Source organism: Populus trichocarpa, chromosome 3, assembly GCF_000002775.5.
Source record: "Populus trichocarpa isolate Nisqually-1 chromosome 3, P.trichocarpa_v4.1, whole genome shotgun sequence".
In the NCBI taxonomy this organism is placed as follows: Eukaryota; Viridiplantae; Streptophyta; class Magnoliopsida; order Malpighiales; family Salicaceae; genus Populus; species Populus trichocarpa.
In genome coordinates, this window is record NC_037287.2 from 3,743,900 (window position 1) to 3,766,664 (window position 22,765).

The 22,765-nt window shown below is 31.9% G+C and overlaps 1 protein-coding gene across 1 annotated transcript; it reads left to right on the forward strand.

The window, feature by feature from the left end:
* Positions 1-17,425: 17,425 nt before the first annotated feature.
* LOC18096715 (threonine synthase, chloroplastic) lies at positions 17,426-19,313 on the forward strand. The gene has a single exon (XM_006385258.3). It carries the CDS (start codon positions 17,527-17,529, stop codon positions 19,084-19,086), a length of 1,560 nt encoding a protein of 519 aa, XP_006385320.1. The 5' UTR covers positions 17,426-17,526; the 3' UTR covers positions 19,087-19,313.
* Positions 19,314-22,765: the final 3,452 nt, after the last annotated feature.

Sequence of the window (22,765 nt, forward strand, 5' to 3'; positions counted from 1 at the left end):
AATATTTCAATAACCCTAAAAATTTTAATTCATAAAAATTAATGGTCAACACCCTTGTATAAATGTTGGACTATAGGTAAGTTGGTATTTAAATACTAGGAGTTGACTAGAAACATTTTAGCATTATTTTTAGATATTCACCAATTTTAATTAAAAGTATTTTTCACCATAATATACAAATTGTGGAAAACACTTTCGTTTTCTAGGAAAGGTGAACCCTATAAGGACACCTATATGGGAGATTTCCTTTAACATGTTTTGTTCTTGCTTTGACAATTCTTCTCGGATGGACACACACTATTTTCCAATTTTTCCATGATGGCCTCGCTAGATGAATTGGACTAGTTTTTAGTTAAACTTGCAGCAGGGGCTCAACATATCGATAGTAGAGCATGCACTCCTTAAACCTAATGTCCATTATAGATGTGCAACTCTGTGTTCGACTTCATAAAATCTTCAGTATGCCCGTAACAAAACTAGAGTGATATCAATGTAAACCCCTAGCCTAAAACTAGAAAATTAGTGCTAGAAATGGTTAATTTCAATTCAGAAATGATAATTAAGAAGAAAAATTATGATAATTAAGAAGAAAATTGTTATAGATAGAGATAACTTTTTTTTAGTGATTTAACTTTAATTTCAGATGAAATAAAGTAATAAAATCAGTACGTGAAATATTAATTAGTGATAAATCACGTAAACTTCTCGATTGAGTAAAATTATTATTTTAAAGGAAGAATTTTTATAAATTTAAATTGAAAATATTTAGAGAAAGTATATAATAGAATTTCAAATAAATTAATGTATGAATTTACATGCAAATAACGATAATCGTTGGTTCTAAGCCCCGCGTACTATCATGCAGTCTTTAACCGAAAAGGGAGAAAAACTGAGGGAAACATTTTATTATGAATAGGGATGAAAGTCCTTGATTAATTAGTTCGAAAATCTTGATGATTTGAAAATCCAGTTTTACGATATTAAGTATAACTCTCAATCCAACTATTAGACCGGGCTAAAATTTTACGAGGAGTCTTCAAACATGTTATTTTATATTGAATTGAAATTTTCGGACAATCAGAGATTGGAAAGGCCTTACATGAGTACCAATGGCTAGGTAAAATACATTAAAGAACATTGGGGCAATTAGTAATGGCATATTCATAAATAAGTCAAAAAAACCCCTCTCCTTATTAATGTTCATGTAGACATCTTTAAAGGAGAGAAGAGCTCCGTTTTCAGATTTTTCTTCCAAATAACTTGACAAATACTTCCAAAAGAGTGAGCTTACAGTGCATGTGAGTGATTTTTAGTGGGGATAAACAAGTTAAGGTTGAAAATTAGAAGAAATAATGTCTTGGAGGAGAGAAACTTGAGAGACAAAGTGTGAAGTTTTGAAAAGGAGAAACAAAAATATAAAGGAAATTGACAAGAACATTCCAACTTGAGTCTAGATTGGTTGGTAAGGTGTTTTTTCTAACCCATTTCTTGGTTTTAGTAGTTTGTTTTGAGAAATTTCAAAACCCTCAAATTTTTATTTTTGGGGTTCATAAAGAAAGTTGAGGAAAAGAGTATCTTGTTAAAAATTGATTTAACAATCATGGAATGAGTTTTATTTATGGTGAAATCATGGAATAAATTGAAATAAATCAATCAGATTTTAGCGCACCCATGGTTGGCCATTGTAGAGGAATTTTAAAGGATTGAAAAAATAGTTATATTATGTTGTTTTGATGTATTAATGATAATGAAAATACTTGAAAATTGTTTGTGTTGTGTTTGATTTATGATTGGTATGTTGGGAATGTTTGGGTATAGTTAAAGTCTATGTAAAAAGATAGTTGTTTTGGAATACGTACTAAGTGTTTGATAAAAATTAGTGCAAGTGTTTGAAAATAAGTGTATAAGTGTGTTGTTGGACCTAAGATGTTGGAAAAACCAAGGACCAAAGAATCATGGGTTTTGGTTAGACTTGTAGGAGTATGTTGTAGGAATTAAAGAACATATGGAGATTGTTATGATAGCCATGTACAAGTGGAAAAAGGGTTGTTACGGCAGCCCCAATTGGAAGAAATTAAGGATTGTTATAGCAATGTGTAAGCGTGCAAAATTGGGCAGCATTATTTATGCAAATTGGACTATTTTGACCATCCTATATATGTGAATATATATATATATATATATATATATATATATATATATATATAGAGAGAGAGAGAGAGAGAGATAGGTTGTTATGACAGCCTAAAAGTGTGGAAATATGGGCTATATGACAGTCCATGTGCGTATAAATGTGGGATGTTATGACAACCCACTTATATGAGAAGAGGGAGCTATTTTGACAACCTAAAAGTGTGTGAAACTGGATTCTTGTAGCAGCCATGAAGGCATGTAAGATAGCACAGTTAGAACAATACTTATGTGCATGATTGTGGGCTACTATGGCATCCATTAATATATATATATATTAAAAAAATCGTTAAGAAAATTGTGAGTATGTGTGAGTGTGGGTTATTATGGCCGAAAGAATGCATGTATGTATTGTAGGTTATAAGAGAGAATGATTGTCAAACATGAAAGTTAAAAAGTATACTATGGTATAGAAGAAATGGTTAAATTAAATTGTGTATTGTGTTTTTTATATTGAAAGTAATATATTTGAAAAATGAATTGAGGGAGTTATGACAAATTGTGAATTTTGTTAGAAATGGTAAATTGTTAGTTGAATAAAGTTTGGGGAAATTTAGGAAAGTTGATCTTGATTGTTTTATTTAATTGTGTTAAGAATTATATTCAAATGTCAAAGTATAAGATAGTTAAATTCAATTCCCACCATGTGGTTGATAAAATGTTAAGTATGAAAAATCATCAATGAAAAATTGAATCATTTAGACATTGAAAATCATCGATGAAAAATTGAGTCATTTGGACATTAAATATCAGTGTAAAATGATACTAATATAAATGAATTGAAATGATAAACAAAAATAGTATATCCATGAACATGTTTACGAAAATATTTGATTATATGAATTAATAAATATGATAAATGGACTAGAAAGATTTGACTACTAATTCAAGATATTCTATTGAAATGTAAGAAAAACATTTGTAGTGGGACCCAACTTCTAAGAAGCATATATAGCAAGTGTTTAAGGTAAAGTTCATCCCCTTACTTCTTTAATTGTTTAAATTTTTGTAATACTAGAATGCAATAGATTATATGTATTATATACTATTGTATGTCATGAGAAATCTTGTTATATGAATTTTTCCTATGGGCAAGATAATTATTGTTATGTAAATATTGTTCACGGGTAGTAAAAATATTATTACTATGTGAGCGTTGCCTACGGGTTGGAAAAATATTGTTATATAAATATGCCTATAGGTTAGAAACTGGTGTATGTGTGCACGTGCGCGTGTGTATCGACCACAACGATGGGTCCTAAAGGTAATAAATAAACCTATCGGCTGCAATATTAGAGGCTGATAAGCTAATTGATACTTAGTCATTCGTGTTGACAGGAATAAGCTTATGGAATTAATACTTAGTCAACCGTGTTGACGAGACTAAGGTTATGAAATTGATACTTAGTTAACTTAATAAAAGGAGACTAAGGTAGTTGATATGATACTCAATCAACCGAGTAGACGATGACCTAGGTGAATGATATGTTACTTAGGTGGTCGTTTGGACAAAGACAAATTGATAACATGAATATCTAAGTTAGTTGTTAGTTGAGAATAGATTTAATGGTTGAGGTGTATTAACTTGCAATTTTGGAAGTAGATATAAAAATATTATGTTTTTATGTGAGATCATCTAAGCTAGAAGTTGTTAATATAGATAAGAAAAGACATGTGTCAACTTATTATTCATGGTAAGTGTATGTGAAAGTTGGGTAATTCCATGATTGTTATGTGTATTGCAAGTTTATTTCGATCTTATAGACAACATTATTATTCTGTTGTAGTTGCTAGAGTTGAATTGATATAAACCTTGACTATGAGATGTTTTTGAGATTTCATTTGGGTACGTGTATAAATTTTTTTATCTTTGTCTTTACTTCAAATTAATATTTTTTTGGTGTTTTCAGATTATTTTGACGTGTTGATGTCAAAATGATTTTTAAAAAATTAAAAAACAAACATTATTTTAAAGTATTTCCAAGCAAAAAACACTTTGAAAAGCAACCGCTATTATACTCCCAAACACCTCTGAAATCAATACGAGGACTAAAATATAAGGACTTAATTTATTTAATTAGTCCCTCTAGTTTAATTAAATGAATTAATCGATCCTTCTATTATGTAAAATTATTTAATAATCTATATAGTTTCATATCCAGATAATCAATTAGTCCTTCTTGTCACTTATTCATTAATGAGGTACTCACAATCCTCAATTCAATAATTTTTATTTTAAAAAATACCTTTTGTTTTAATCAAAATTTCCATCTAATCTAATTTTATTTTCTTTTTTAGGAAAAAAAATAAAGTGAATTTTGAAGCTCAAATTATTGAGAGAAAAAAAGACAAAAAAAAAAAAAACAGCCCACTGACGACAAACCGAATCACCACCATGAGCACGCGCCACACCACCAGGAAAAGAATGTAGCAGCGCTTCTAACAACATGATAAAAGAGCATTTTTGGATGCCTATAAGCATTGTACACGCCTCCCATGCACTTGAGAGCGCGCCAGTAATGCAAACCCCAAGGATAACAATCTTGAAACCCACAACGAAGTAGATAAACAATCCAAGGAAGCTAAAATTCAGGTTTAGATAGAAACCTTGACTCAAGGATAACTATGTACTCAAGAACCAAAGATATTTGAAAAGAACTTGGACCTGTTGTTTATAGTAAAACAAGAACCCAAAGTATGTTGTTGATCTTTGTCCCACCAAATCGTGATTTGCTCCAAGCAAAAATTTAAATTATTCAATAATAAAGGCTGCCAAAATTTGACAACCATGAAAAACATATAAAGTCCTCCTAAATAACCATAATGGATCATATACCCAAGGTAAAAAAACAAAGCCCAACAAAAACTAAAGTCCAAAACACTTAATAAACTTTAAACAATGACTAATAGGATGTAATAAACCTAAATTAAGGTAAAAGTACAAACTAAAACTAAAACAAGTCCAAAATAATGAAAATAAGACAAAACCCAAATAATAAATATTGTTCTTCATGAAACAAGCTTAAATAGCCTAAAACAAACAAATTAATATGTCATTAAATACTACAACCCTCTTTTTTGTGTGCAGTTAGGATAAATAAGAAATCCTTATAAGAAAAGGATTTTTGGAATATTAAGGAATCTTTGCCATGCTTGAAAACTATTTTGTTACCCATTAAAGATCTTTATAGAATTAGGAGACTCTAAAAAATAAGGTGTTGAATTTCCTTGTATCACTAGGAAAAGAATCCTTTCAAAAAAAAAAAGTCTATAAGTCAAAAGGCAACACATAGCAAAATTCGTACAACACCTTTCGACTTGTATCGTGATGACTTTCCAAACTCTGATTGACTTGAAATTTTAATCCACTATATAACAACACCTTTTGAAACTTTTGTTAAAACATTAGCCCGATCCAATGATCAGATTGAGAGTTATGCTTGTTAGGAAAAAATTGGACATTATGAAACATTATGCTAAAATCCAGATTTGATTGTTCAACCCTTGCATGGATCATATCATTTCCTCACTTTACAAAAAGGTTTGTCCTCGAATCTATAACATAAAAAACATCCTTTAAAGGCAACAAACCACCATAAACCCGAAACAAAGGATCGCTATTAAAACCCTGCATAGTCTTTTCACTAGGAAACCTATTGGTTTGCAAGAGTTCGGTTAAGAGGACTAGTTGTGCAGGAGAAGACGCATCATTCCCAGTGCACCTTACCTATGATAAGCTGCATTATTGAGACGTTGGTGGAGTCCACTACTGCTCATGGTGGATAACCTTGCTACTCGTCCATGGTTGAAATGGAAGAGAGGAAGTGCAGTCAATATTGCTCAAGGTTGTTGCTTGCTCACGATGGTTATGGCTGACGGGGCTAGTGTGGAGGAGTTGAGGCTGAGTTGACGAAGTTGTTGTTGGAAGTTTGAAGCTCCTATTACTAGTTTGAAGAGGAAGCTGGCGTTGCTGGAAGAAGGAGAAGTCGAAGTTGGTGGAGGGAGGTTGGTTCTCACAGTAGAGAGAAGGAAAATGTTGTTGTAGTGGTTGGAATGGGTGTTCACAGTGGAGGAGGAAGATGGCTGGTTTGGCAGCTGAAAATGATGTTTAAAGGCTAATTGTTTTACTCATTTTCCACCCCAATTATTCCTCCTCTTTTGCACGAAATCAATATTAGCCATATTAGTGCAACTTCCACTATCAATAATCACATTACATACCTTATCTTGAACATGGCACGTCATATGGAATACATTCTCTTATTGCTCCTCTAAATCTCCCACCTTAACTTCCAATTCATGCTTGTTTCACTGCAAATGCCTCTCTCCACAACTGGATACTTAACATAATCATCACTACCACCCTCACGTGATGGCATCTCTTTCTCATTAGTAACCTCCTCATCTGTCACAACCTCACTGTGAGCCTTCATAACCATATCTCATTTGTTTGGACACTACAAAGCAACATTACCAACTCCTAAACAATAAAAAGCATTTTATATCATGATTATAAGATATATGAGTTTCATATTTACATCTACTATCAGCGGAGATGTCCTTTTTTTCTTTTAAAGTATCAATTCTCTCCCCTACATTAGGTTAAGATTGAGCAACCCTCGTATTAGCCTTCTAATTAGGTTTTCAAGATGATGAAGAGCCTAATAGTTGGCTTAGCCATGAACTACCCTTACGTTTAAGCTATCTATCCACTTTTGTTACCATATGCATCATATCTTCTCACTCCATATAGTGATGTGACTCCATAATATTTACGATCTCATTATTTAGCCCATTTAAGAACCTAGTCATAGTGGCCTCCCTATCCTCCATTATATAAGTTAAAATCATCGTGATCTCCATCTCTTTATGGTACTCATCAACATTCTTTGTACTTTGATTCAAACATTGTAACTTTTGGTACAATTCCATATAATAATGACTAGGGATAAATAGTCTTTTTGCAATAGCCTTAATCTCCTCCTAAGTCTCAACAGGCCTCTCATGATTTCTTTTGCGACTTAACACAAGTTGATCTCACAACATAATGGCATAGTCTAGGAACACAATTAAGGCAAACTTAACCTTTTTACCCTGTAAATAATTATGACAGTCAAATATAAGCTTCATCTTTTTCTCCCACTCCAAATACACCTTCGGATTGTTTTTCTCTTGAAATGAAGGAATTTTCATTTTAATGCTACCTAAACTCCTATTTAGCTTATCACAGTACCTAAAATTACCCAAATCATCTCCTTGGATGAATTATCTATCTCACATAACTCCCTCATACCTATGGTTTCTAGGCTTCCCAAACTGATCTCCATGGCTTAAAGATGCACTATCATAATTCTCATCACCCATCTCATCAAAATCATCGCCAACAACGAGATTAACATGCCTTTCATGTTTCCTAATATTGTTTCTACCCTGATTAGCCCTATTTCGCAATCCATCAATCTCAGCATCACATCTCTACCTTCTTTCCATCATATCCTCTAAATTTCCTATTACTTTATTCATCATTTCCATCTGTTATGCTAAGACTTGAATTTGAAAAGCTTGGTTTTTAATTGGTGGTGTCGTCTTGGTGTTGTCCAACATCTTTAAATTTACAAAATATGTTAGTGATAAATAAAAATTCATTTCCTCACTTTCTCCCTTACGTGTTTACACTCCTCTTGTGTTTCACTCAATTAGGTCATTCACTCTAAAATTCAACACAATCAAATAGAACAACTTAGTAGCGCAATCCAAATATGTGAAATAACTCAAGAAATAAGAAATATACAAAAATAAACAAAGACAAAAGTACAATTATGATTTCGTGAGTAACAAATGAATTCGTATGAAATATGGATGTTTTTTAAGATGCGAAACATGTCATATACAAAACTAATAAAAACAACTTTATCATTGCCTAAATAACCCAAATATAACTTTAGTATACTGATTAGGTCACTTTCAACTGTAGCAAAACATGTTTTATAAGTTAACACAAATCAGACCTGTTTGTGCAATCTAATACCCGAATTTGAAATGCAAACCAAAAAAAGTCCAAATGACCCCATATTTAATATTTGATGTTATTTTACCTAAAAACCTAGAATATCAATTTTAAAGTGATTCCTACGAGGTTAGGTTCAATCTCCTTTGTAATAGTATTTTCGAGGCAAAATTAAATCTTTCAAACCCAAAACAAGACACAAAGAAAAAAACAAGAAGAAGATATATGCAGAAACAAATTCTAACATTGAAAACAAAGAGGATATAATTTGATTTTTAAAGCCTAGTTGTGATACTAACTTATGCAAACCCCAAAGATAGTGATCACAAAACCCACATTAAAGTAGATGAACAATCCAAGAAACTAAAATTCAGGTTTGGATAGAAAGTTTGACTTAAAGATAACCTTATACCTAAGAACCAATGGTATTGGTAAAGAACTTGGACTCATTGTTTATAGAAAAACAAGAACCTAAAGTATGCAAAGACACCACAAGGTCAGTTATATCTTGATAAGTTAGTTGTTGATCTTTGTCCCATCAAATAACGTGATTTGCACTAAGCAAAAATATGAATTATCCAATAATAAAAGGCTGCCAAAATTTGACAACCATGAAAAACATATATAGTCCTCCTAAATAACCCTAATGGATCTTAAACCCAAGGTTGAAAACAAGTACCAATAAAAACTATAGCCCAAAACACTCAATAAAACCTGAAAAATGACTAATGGGCTTTGACAAACACTTAATTTAGGTTCATGACATCCCATTAAGGTCTTGGCGTTTATAAAAATTTTGGTCCCTAACGTTTGTTTTTTCATTTTTGATTTATGTTCATTGAGGTCTTGACGTTTTAGCCCTACACTTTATTTGTTTTGCATTTCAATCCCTAAATCTTGTGAGAAAGAGAGAGTTGCCCTACACTTAACAAGAAAGGGGAGAGCGTTATTGATTGTACACATTCTAACAACCAAAAAAACCAATCTCAGTGTCAATAGGTTTCATTTGATGAGAGAAGTTTTATTTAAATGTTTTTAACCACTCATCTTGTAGGAAAAAGTAAATCAAAGCTAGGATTTTTTTTATTAGGGGTTATTTTTAGTTTTTTTACTGATTAAAGGATTTTTTAGGTTTATGAGGGCATTTCTTAGGTGTTTTTAGGTGAAAAGGGATTGAAAATGAGTTTTTTTGGTCCAAAAGGGTGGAGCCTAATTTTTTTATATATATCAAAATGTAAGTATATATAAAAGATCAAAATAAAACAAGCTGGTGGACCAGCAGGTTTATATATAGAGATATACAAAAGGGAACAGGCTCCCTGACAAAATAACACCTAAGAAATACCCTCATAAACCTAAAAAAACCTTTAATCAGTCAAAAAACTAAAAATAAACCCTAATAAAAAAAATCCTAACTCTGATTTACTTTTTCCTACAAAAGGGTGGAGCCTAATTTTCCAGCCACATGAGGTGGTCAAAATAAAACCAATGGATGACACATCATCTACTCTCTTTTATAAAAATAAAAAAGGTGGACAATGCATAATCCGCTCATTTTAAGAAAAAATAGTATGGTCAGGTGCATGTAGTTGGCCTTATAGGCCCATGCACATGACTTTCTTTTTAAAGAGCCAAACACACTGGCTTGCCTATGCCTAAATGCCTCACCTTTTTATGACCTTTATATATGATGCGAACTTGGGGTGTAATAATCTTAGAACCCACAACTAAGATTGAACACAACCCAAAAAAGCTAAACTTGCGTTGAAAAGAACCCAACTCGATGATTATCTAAACTAAAGAACCGTAGTTATTGGATGAAAAACCTCAACCCATTGATTATAACGAACCAATGAATCAAATGTATAAGAATGAATGTCATAAAGAAGAAATCTTTGATAAGTTCTGAAAGTTCTATGAAGAACCAAGTCTAAAAACAAACTCTTACACACAAGTTTCATTTATGAAAAATCAATCAATCTAAAAAAAACTTAATACAAGTTAAGTAACCCTATTTATATTCGGTAAAATATACTAAATAAGGCTGGAAAAATAACAAAAGAGTTCTACATAAAATATAAAAAATAATCCTAAACTAATTAGAAATATAATGCAATTCTTGCAAAGCAAATTCTGGGTTTTATCACAAAGCCTTCCTGATGTTCGATTGCTATAAAATTTTAACCCTATAGAAAACAAGGCTTTTATAATATTTTGGAAAACTTTCATCCCAACCTAATGGTCAGATCAAAACTTATTCTTGTTAGCATAAACTATACATTAGGAAAAATAAGCTCAAAACCGACTATCCTTGCCCAATCAATAAGCTTTTAAGATGCCTTGCCCGGTCCGTAAGTTGCTAGGCTTTCCAAAATCCTTCTCTTATATGAACTATATTAATTAAAACCTAATCATCTCTTGAACTCATCTCAATGCTTGGCTTGGCCCAAATATTTTGAATTAGCCCATTAAAAACCTATTTGATCTTCTTGGCTCTTGACCTTGTAAAAGTCCTAATTAGAACCTGTAATTGATCATTTAGTGATTCTTGTTAATTATCATCATTCCCTCTCTCCTCAAAAGTATACGATCTTGAATTGTCACTTACACCAAACAAACAAAGATTAGAAATATTAAAAGTAACTATAACACTATACTCATCAAGAAGATCCATTTTATATGCATCATTGTTGATTCGCTTAAGAACTTGGAATGGATTCGTTTAAGAACTTGCAATGGATTCACTTAAGAACTTGGAATGGACCATCTTCTTAAGGTTGCAACTTAGATCTTCTATGGGCTATAAATCTTTCCATTTTCATATGCACCCAAACCAAATCACTTGGTTCAAAGTTAACACTCCTATAACCTTTGTTAGCTTTAGAAATATATTGTTCATTTTTTTCTCAATATATTGCCGAAAACTCTCATGGAGAGCCTGTATAACCCCATGTTTGTCTCAAAAGACTAATCCTTTCATTAACAAGCAAATAAATCAAATTCCAAAGGGTTAGTAGATTAAAACCATAAGCAATCCTAAACAATGAATAATCAATAATAGAATGCATACTTTTATTATATGCAAATTCAATGAACAACAAACAATCCTCTTAATTTTTTAGATTCTTTTGAATGACAATATACTATATTGTAGTTAAAGTCTTATTTACTACTTCTATTTGATCATCCATTTATGGATGACAAGTAGTAAAAAACTATAACTTAGTTCATAATTTTCCTCACAAAACCTTCCGAAAGTAGCTAAGAAGTTTATCATAATGATAAAAAAAAAAAAAAAACTATGCTCCTAGGAACACCATGAACTCATACTATCTCACTAAAAGATAAATCAATATTGGTGGTTGCATCATCAATTTTATGACATAATATGAAATATGTCATCTTAAAAAACTTATCTACAACCATAAAAATTGAATCCCTATCCTTTTTTACCTAGGCAAACCTAAGTTAAAGTCTATGGAGATATCCCAAGGTTCCTTAAGTATGGGTAAAGAAGTATATAACCCACAAGGTAAGATCTTAGATTTGGCTTGCCTACACGTGATACATGTATTATATACCCTTTGTACATCACGTTGCATTTTATACCAATAAAAGTGTTAATGTAAAATTTCTAAAGGCTTCCTAACACTAAAGTGTCCAGTTAAACTGATACACTCATATTATTCTATCTTTTTAGTTCCTTACTCTTAGTATTTTATGCATGTTTTATGTCTTACGATAACTTGTTTTACTTGTTTTATACTTAACAATGCTATGGAGACACAAAATATAAAAAGAGCTAAATTAAATATTTTTCAGCTCAATTTCAAGCAAAGAACTATAAAGAGCATATTAGGATGAGTCATTAGAGCTAATAAGTGCAAATACTAATTGCATTAGGAATCCAACTTGAACAAAGAATTTTAATGGGATTAGAATTGGTTAGAGAAAACTTGATAGATTGGACCTCTATTTTTTATTTCTCATTACCGTACTAATTACTCCTGATAATTTTCTCATTCTCAAAATATATTTATTTTAAATTTTCATTGTTCTTTCTTTATCAAGACTCGTTACCGGTTTCATCTATGTTATGAATTTTGAACCGAAAATTCATAATTCTAATATGAATCCCATTAACACCTTTAAACTTACTCATGGAAATCATCATCTCCATCTCACATCATATTATTCATATCATTTATTCATTTCTCTTCATCTTGAGTTTCCATTACTCGACGTGGTCTTACTATCTTTGGTCTAATGTTTACAATGGAAGTCTTTTATGGTTTGTTTAGCAAGATAAGTGACAACAATAACTTTAAGTTTCATATGAGATGCCAAAAGAATAAGATTTCTCACCTTTTTTTTTTCGATGACTAGATGATCTTCATGAAATGGGAAGTCAAGTATGTTTGTATGGTTCACAATGTGCTTATGGAATTTTATGACCTTTCTGGACTATCTTTGAACCCAGACAAGAGTGACATTTACCTTAATGGAATATTAGATGGTATTAGAGAGTAGATTGTTCAAATTCTAGGCTTCAAGTAGGGGGAGTTGCAAGTTAAGTATTTGGGGTCCCTCTTATCTCCTATAAACTTCAGGTTATTCATAGTAAAATATTTGTTAACCGAATCATTGCTAAAATTCAACATTGGACATGTAGATCACTCTCATATAAAGGACGAGTGCAACTAATAAACTCAATTTTGTTCTCTATTTAGGTTTATTGGGCTCTTTTTTTTACTGGGAAAATGGTTAGAAAAGTTAACTAAATTTTAAGATCCTTTCTGTGGTCTGGCACGAACATGAAAACTAGTGAGGCTAAAGTGGCATGAGAGATACGTGTCTTCCGAAGAAGAAGGGGGTCTAAGGATCAAAAGGATAACATAATGGAACAAGTTGCATTGTTGAAGCACATTTAGCATATGTGCACTAATTCAAATCACTTCAATAGGTCTACTTGGAATAGATCCAACTTATTAAGAGGAAAGATCTTTTAGCAACTCAAAGTGCGGGGAAAATGCTCATGTGTATGGAGAAAGATTTTTAAGCTAAGATATTTTGTAATATCCCTAATATTTACATCCAATCGCTACATGATTTCTTCATGGTAATTTCATTTATTAGGTTTTTTTTTTGTTATATATATATATGTGTGTGCATTCAATTGAGAAATCTACAATGGAGAAATCTACCGAAATGTTGATAGATTCTCCTTTATACTAGAAGATTCTAAGTATTGACTAAAACCTTTATCATTTCAATACTCAAACAATTTCACATTTTAGCCATTGTCCAATCATCTTGGACTCATCATGTCACCGAACTAGAGAACCTCTAATCTTAATTTTTCAATATCTCATTCATCGCATTCCATTGTATTTCACCAAATGTATAAATGCACAAATAATCAATTTATATAGAATTAACATAACACAATCACATGAATTCATAATTTTAATACAACAAAAAGAAACTAATAAAGTATCAAAAATTTACATAAACGATCTAAATAAGTAACATAATCTTCTATATGATTAATGTTAGTTATATACCTAATTTACAATATAAAAGGATTTATATTATATGTTCATTCAAAATTAACAAAAGTCATCCTAAATATCTATCAATTGACTCGTGGTTGCGAGGTATCTGTAATTAATTTGTCACAAATAAAAGTAATGTTACTCATGAAAACTAACAAATAAGGACAACTATAATAATGCATTTCAATTTATAATCTTGTTAATATCAACAATCTCTTATTATTAATCAATGGAATTCATTTATCACATTCTAATTTTTGGTCATCTTCGACTTAATGTTACCAATTCATTTCCAGAAATAGCCCCTTACCGAGTATTTAAGCTTTCAAGCCCATTTTTCAGGCACTAGTCTCATCATCGAAAAACTTGTTCATCTACCCATTTTCGAGTATTAGTCTCATTACCATGAAACTAATTTATTCTCCTATTATTGGGCATTAGTCCCATTACTGGGAAGCTAATTCTTTCATCCATCCGGACATTAGTCCCATTACCGGGAAACTAACTCCTTCGCCCATTACCAAACATTAGTCCCATTACCGGGAAAACTAATTCTTTCTATCTTAAATTACAAATGTAATCATGACATATCCTCTCATTTACAAATAACTAATACAATAAAATGGGTAAAGAAAGAAATGAAAAGGTGCACGACACCTACATGTTGTAGAAGCTTTAATGGTACCTCCATGTTGTTGCACAACTCTTATGGCTTCTCCTGTATCAACAAGTATCTCACATTACTTTTCATCACATGCATATTCCACATTAATATATTCTAAATTAACTTCTTTCAACTTAACCTTCATTTGCAATTCAATCCTTATTGAATTTTGTTTTTCTACGATTAGACAAGCAACTAAGCATATTTATTTTCTTCCAATAAGACATAAGGAATTCATTCATTACTTAACACATTCATCAAATCAAATTACACAAACATATAAAATTTTACTAACTTCTGACCATTTTAAATCCAAGAATCCCTAAATTCATCTTTCTCTCATTTTGCAGAAATATGCAAAACAAGAGAAGATATGAATTCTTTCTTCAAACTTTTCCATACGGAACATATTGTCTACTCATTTTCCTTGCACATACAAGAAATCTTAACAAAACTCAATAATAATTTCATCAACACCTTTAATTTCTTATTTACATAATCATATTCACATATGCATTATATTGCACAAACATCATCACAATTGCATCAACTTTTAATTTATTCTTTCTTTGGTCGGCACCATAACTTCTTATACCATGATTTATTCAAAATTATTTTCATTAGCTCTTCCCTTACATAAGAAATCAAACACATTCACAATAACCTTTATCCTAACGTTCAATAACCTCCCTCAAATTCCAATTCACAACAACATAAACATTTTAATCAATCTATGTAACGTAACTAAACTCCTTTAAAATCATTTTCTTTACAAAATTTTGCATTAATCTATCACAATTTCATTTAAATAAACACAATTTCCTTACATGCATATTGGTTCCCTTTCAACCAACCCTATATGCTTTTAAGGACACCATGTTTTTCTTCACTATATCTTCCAAATTTAACACCCATCACAAGCTATTCTAACCCAATTAGTTTAATTCACAACCAATTTGTATTTCCCCTAAATTTCTACTATAAACCCTAACATAAAATTCATAAATTTAAAATCAATTGCCCTCCTTTTCATCTAAGCTCGCTAAGTTAGGTTTAAAACCCCTTACCAGGTAATAATCTAAGCTTTGAATACCAACCAGTCAGAAATTTTTCGAGTCCCTCCCTTTTCTCCTTGCTACCGTGAACAATATCCCTTGATCCCTCTCTTTTTCCATCACATCTTTCTCTTATTTAGGTGTTTTGGGTGTGGTGATTAACAATTCGCACAATCTCCCTTCAATTTCTTGATTTTCAAATGGTTTTTTTCCTAAGAAGTTTTGGTGGAAGATGAAGTTTTTCTGTTCTTCTTTCTCTTCTTTGTTATCAGTTCCACGAGAGAGAGAATGAGTGGTTTTTATATCAACTTTCTTGGTCATTTACATTTTAACCCCACTTTCTCATATAATCTCAAATTTTCCCCACAATTTCTAATTGATTTTTCTCTTTTCTTATTTATAGCCACAACACTTTTTATTTCATTTCAATTTCACCCTTGATTTAATTTTAATTTTTTTAAATATTAATTTAATCCATTTTATTTCCAAGTTAAAATCTTTAACTTTAAAAAAAAATAGCCATAAGTTTACATATTTAGCCTAGTACAATATAAAGTTGTTAATAGGAGATGGAGGGAGACCACTTTATGACTTGACAATTGAGACACTTATAATCCTTTAGTAGATTCTTTTAAAGAGATTTATCAATGACTTGGGTATGGGAAAAAGTGCAATGGTAAACTTGTCGGCCAATTAGAGTCTGTTTGGGAGTGTGGTTGTGGTTTCTTTTCAAAATGCTTTTCATTTAGAAATATATTAAAATAATATTTTTTTTATTTTAAAAAAATTATTTTTTATATCAACGCATTAAAATGATCTGAAAACACTAAAAAATATTAATTTAAAGTAAAGAAAAAAATAAAAAAAAATCAAGTTTTTCCAAAAGCGTTTTTGAAACACAAAAACAAATAGGGCCTTAGTTGAGTGGATGATATCCTATTATACATGCAATCCAATCTAATAATAGACCAAATAAAGGTAAGCGAGATTAGATTATTCAGATGAACTCTCCCAACAAGAAGTTCTTAATTGAAATGGCTTGGGGGCAACTCAAAACCAGGAACATTTCTCCTTGAGTGGAGTGGCATGATATTGTTTGTTTAAAGAATGATATTTCAAGGCAATCATTTCTCCTTTGGTTAGCCATTAAGCAAATACTTACTACACATGAAAAATTACAATGATTTGGGATTTTTAGCCCAAACTATTCCTCTTTATGTTTTATAAACAATAAAGACCATAGCCATATATTCTTTGATTGCCCTTATTTTAAGGAGATAAGGTGGATAGTTTGTAATAGATGCAATGTTCCTCAGTTTAATAAAGACCATAGACATTTATTCTTTGATCACATGGAAAGATAAAGCTTTTAGTAAAGTTATTTGTAAACTAAATCTTGCGACCTCAGTTTACTACTTATAGTAATAGTAAGAAAGGAATGTAATGAACCATCTAGGTGGTGGCCCAGTGGTAAGAACTTGAGATCAAGAGGTTTGCTCTCTCTGTAGTCTCAGGTTCGAACCCTGTGGTTGCTCATATGATGGCCACTGGAGGCTTACATGGTCGTTAACTTCAAGGCCCGTGGGATTAGTCGAGGTACACGCAAGTTGGCCCGGACACCCACGTTAAACTTAAAAAAAAAGAAAGGAATGTAATGATCTTTGCTAGAAAATAGAGAGCCCGAATCTTGTTTTTAATCAAGTCAAATGGTTTATTTAGGACAAACTCGATTTGGTAAGGAATGTCCCCTTAACCCTAGCATCCTAGCATGTTGATTTATAAAAACAAGTGTGGTAGCTATTGTTTTTTATAGTATTTTTTATTTAAAAATATATAAAAAAATATTTTAATTTTTAAAAAAATATATTTTTAATATGTATAGTTAAAAAAAAAAATCACCTATTTTTTTGTTTTTATGATTTTTTGAGCTTTTTGTAAATGTCAGCCTTCAGAGAAAAAAAAGAAAAGAAAGAAAGGCCAAAAACCAAGTGAGCATCATCTTCCAAGTTCCCCCCTCTCACCACTCCCTCCTCGACCCACCCCCTCTATCTCAAAATGGCTTCCTCGCATCTCCTCCAATGTCCCAACTTCTCCACCAACCTCAAGCTCCCTTCCAAGCCCACCACCCTCAAAACCACCCCATCTTTCCTCCTCATCAAAGCCGCGTCCTCCTCAAACAACAACACCTCCACCTCCACCGCCACAAGCAATAACATTCGCGACGAAGCCCGCCACCAGAACCTCACTAACCCGCCACAAAGCCATAACTTTTCCGCCAAGTACGTCCCTTTTGGCGCCGACCCAGCCACCAGCACCGAATCCTACTCACTCGACGACATCGTCTACCGCTCCCAATCCGGCGGCCTCCTTGATGTCCATCACGACTTCTCCGCCCTCAAAGCCTTCCCTGGCTCCTACTGGCGTGCCCTCTTCGACTCTCGCGTTGGCAAGACGACTTGGCCTTATGGATCCGGTGTCTGGTCCAAGAAAGAATGGGTCTTGCCTGAAATTTCGAGTGATGATATTGTCAGTGCTTTTGAAGGCAACTCTAATCTCTTCTGGGCTGAAAGGTTTGGCAAGCAATTTCTTGAAATGAATGATTTGTGGGTTAAACATTGTGGGATTAGTCATACAGGGAGTTTTAAGGATCTGGGCATGACTGTTCTTGTTAGTCAGGTTAATAGGTTGAGAAAAATGAACAAACCTCTTTTTGGTGTTGGCTGTGCTTCAACAGGCGATACTTCTGCTGCCTTGTCTGCTTATTGTGCTTCTGCTGGTATTCCTTCTATTGTCTTTTTGCCTGCTAATAAGATATCTATGGCGCAGCTTGTGCAGCCCATTGCCAATGGGGCTTTTGTTTTGAGTATTGATACTGATTTTGATGGTTGTATGCAGTTGATAAGAGAGGTTACTTCCGAGTTACCTATTTATTTAGCCAATTCGCTTAATAGTTTGAGGTTAGAAGGGCAGAAAACTGCTGCCATTGAGATTTTGCAGCAGTTTGATTGGGAAGTGCCCGAGTGGGTTATTGTTCCTGGTGGGAATTTGGGGAATATTTATGCTTTTTATAAAGGGTTTCATATGTGCAAAGAGTTGGGGCTTGTGGATAAGATTCCAAGGCTTGTTTGTGCACAGGCTGCGAATGCCAATCCTCTTTACTTGTATTATAAGTCGGCATGGAAAGAATTTAAAGCTGTGAAAGCTAATAGTACATTTGCGTCTGCTATTCAGATTGGTGATCCTGTTTCAATTGATAGAGCTGTTTATGCACTGAAAAAATCAAATGGGATTGTTGAGGAGGCTACTGAGGAGGAGTTAATGGATGCAATGGCACAGGCAGATTCAACAGGGATGTTTATTTGTCCACATACAGGAGTGGCGTTGACGGCTTTGATGAAGCTTAGGAAGAGTGGTGTTATACGTTCGAGTGATCGGACGGTGGTGGTTAGTACTGCCCACGGGCTGAAGTTTACTCAAAGTAAGATTGATTATCACTCGAATAATATTAAGGAAATGGCTTGTAGGTATGCGAATCCGCCTGTTAGTGTTGCGGCTGATTTTGGTTCTGTTATGGATGTTTTGAAGAAATATTTGAGTAAAACACCCAAGTATTAGGGAGATTATGAACATTTTAAGTTTTGCTTATGTAACTCTAGCATATTGTTGTCTCAGCTTAGGGGTTGATAGTGCTGCTTTTATAATTTTGTCATTGGATGTTTGATGTTAGGATTTTGGATTTTCCAATTTTGTAGCCTTTCATAGAGATAAATCATATGTAAGGCTGCATTGCCCTTTTTGGATAAAGACATTATCATTCGAATTGGTGCAAGTTTTATAGGTCATTTTGGTTTCCGGTGTTTACTTTCTGTATATTTGCTTCTGGCTTCCTTGTTCTTCACAATATTGTTAGTAGGAAACTTTGTTCGGTGTAAACATTTAAAAGGACAGTTGATTTTCAGTTTGTATTGTTAAATTGCTGCATATCAAAGCAGCCTTGAAGCATGACTTAAATATTCTGATATCTTCTGTTCAGATTTTCTGTCTGCTCTGGAATCAAGTTAGTGACCTTATCTGCCATGTCTTTGGCGTTATTATTATTCTGAGTAGCCGCTGCATTTACCACTTATCTCCTGAGAGCATTGCCAGGAAATTGCTTTCCGTGCGTTGTTTTATGAGGAAGATTGCCAACTAGTTATCTAAGTAGCTTAATAAAGCCGTTATAATGTTTTTTGGCCGTAGGTTTATTTTACTTGAAGGTGGTGCCTAGGTCTTGAAGAACCCACATGTGTAGCGACTAGTGAGCCATCTAAAGTAGGAAGGTCTGAAACTTTCTATATCAAGGGATAGACTTTCAGGGTATTAGGGTATTAACCTCTCGGTCATAAACTGTATGGCAGAGATGCAAACCAGATATACGCAGTTGCTTACAGGTTGCTTCAGTTACAGAAAAGCAACTACTGAAGACTGCAGCTTTATTGTGTAAGTTTTTAACGCAAGTTCTTATCATTCTTATTGTAGTAAACAGAAAGGGTGAACGCAAAAATGTTAGTAAATAGGGCTTACGTTCCAGCTGCAGAGGCTTCTTGCTTCAAGCACAGGGATGAACCTCTACAAAAGTAATGTAATGTTGATTATTTTGGTCATCTGGTTTGTTATGTCATGATTTTCGGCATTTGAGACCTGTAATCTATACAAAAGTAGACCACGTTGCAATTACTTGGCTAAATCAGGGCAGGCTACATAAAAATTTCCAGGCCTGTTCTACTTCACTGTCAATAATTATATGCTCAGTTTTTTATGCATTGATCATCAATCATAAACCTGAAAGGCAAGAAGCAAAGTAGAAAACAAAACAAAAAAGCTAACCAAGATTATTTTTGAGGATTTGGCTATCAAGTTATCTTTAAATGGATATGGAGAGTAACATTCTGAAATTTTGTACAATTTTCATCTTTCTAATTACCTTGAACGTGAAAATTTAAGGGTAAATTTTTTTTAATACAATCATAAGAACTATTTTAAACTCAATATCTAATAATTTCATTATAAATATATTGAAACACAATCTTTATTTACTAATTGGACAATCCTAGAACCTATTCAATATATATATAAAAAAACCAAGTAGCTCGATAACACTTCATGAGTTGTGGTCTCCTAAAGAAAATATTTGTAAAATATACAAAATCACGAAACTCATAATAAATATTTGCATCATCAGGGTTACTAATTATTATCAATTATACAAGTAAACCAATTTCACTAAATTTTTTGTAATTACATCAATTCATGTCAAATTTCAATTTAATACATTTTCATTAGCCTTTGATGAACTCTTATTTCATTATTATACTCATTTAACTATCACAGTACATCATAGCAACTCTTATTCACAACATATTTGATGCATAATATGATTCATTTCCTTAAACACATTTGATTCATACAATTGTATATATCTCACAACTATATCTCGTACACACCATTGTTTCAATTCACAATACATTTTATTTATGTCACTTTTTGTTTCACAAACATGTTTATTCCCTTTCAACTTCGCAAATATTCAATATATTCTAACTAGAGTCATATTATTCTAAATCATTATGTACCATTCTGGCTTTCCACTATTATTTATTTCAGATACACATTCATGTTTTCTCAACATATATTTTGTCATTTTAGCTTTTTGTGTGATTATTTGCTTAGTTAAGTCTGTCGTTGTCCGAGCTTAATCATTATAATGTTTTATCGTTTCATTTTCTTTCACACGAACCATGCTATTATCTTTCACACACACACTACTCTTTTTAAAAAGATTTAAGGCATGTATTTTACCTTGACTTATTCTCAATATAACAAAATTTCAGTGGAGTTTCTCTTATACAAAACTTTATCCAAATTCCATCTTGTCATTTCTTATATAAAACACGTCACAAAATTCCAACATCATCATCACACTTTTAGTTTTAATTTTTTTTTAAAACGCTTTTAAAATATAAAAACAAACATGTCTTTTCTGTGATTGCTGAGCTATCACGAATTATATGATTTTGATTGATTAATATGATAAAAATTTTACTTGTTTATTTTTCAAAGCAAAAGGATTGAATTAATTTTAAAAAAATAGAATTAAGGTACAATATAGTATTTATTATATAATGTATCGCTCAATTGATTATGATGCACATACATTATTATTATTATTATTATTATTATTATTATTATTATTAACATAACCTAAGCCTTGTGGAAAAACTACATTAGTTATTTTTTTAATTAGTGTGGATTATAATAATGAATTGGTGGTTTTTTCTTCCAAAATAAATTCACACAAAGCTATTTTTAAGAGTCTAATATTTTTTATCCATGTTTATTTGTTATTTTTTAATTGTACGGGATTTCTTAGTCTTTTCATAATTTTTTGCACAATATAATTACTCAATTATCTTTAAAAGCAAAAACAAATAACTTTGTTCCAAAGGCTTTTTCAATATTTCATTTTGGCATACATAGCGTGACTATTCTATTGTCATTGGACTAAAAAAAAATCTTAGGCTTGGCTTTAGGGGCATATTAGTCATTTTTAAATTGGGTTTTTTTTTTTTGCAATTATCATATGGTCTTATGGGTGATGTGGTAATTTGATTAATAAATAAATAATTAAAAAAAAGATAAAGTTGTTGACACGTTCATAGAATACACCAACGAGTGAGCCACCCCGTCATCTTTGGATGGTGCATGTGGTGGCTCACGATAAAAAATAAACCAGCTTTCTTGGTGTTTTTTGATTCGTAACAGCAAGGGCTACCTTACAAGGTGCGCGTGCTGCTTAATTTTTAGCAGTTCAGTGGCAATTGGCTTTTTTCTTTTCTTTTCTTTTCTTTTTCTTCCTTGAAATTTGGTTCTCATTCTTTTAATTGTTATTTATTTTATTTGGGATGGTTTTTATAATTGATTGTTTTTTTTTTTACAATATCATCCTCCTTAATTATATCCACATATCATATTTTATCTTTATTCTTTTGATTGATATTTTTTAACCTTGGCAAGTTTTTAAAATTAATTTTTTATTTCATCCTTCAACAATAAATTGAGTTTCTTAATTGAACCCAAGTTTAGGATTTAACGAGTTAGGAATTTAAGAGATTAACTCAGGTTTAGGATATTCTCTGAGTTCTTTTGTTGTTTTATTTTCTTTTATTACACTCATGTTTTTTAATTTTATCATTTAGTATTTAATTTAATTGAATATTAGGCTTCAAAATTTTATTTTTTTCTTTATGTAGGATTT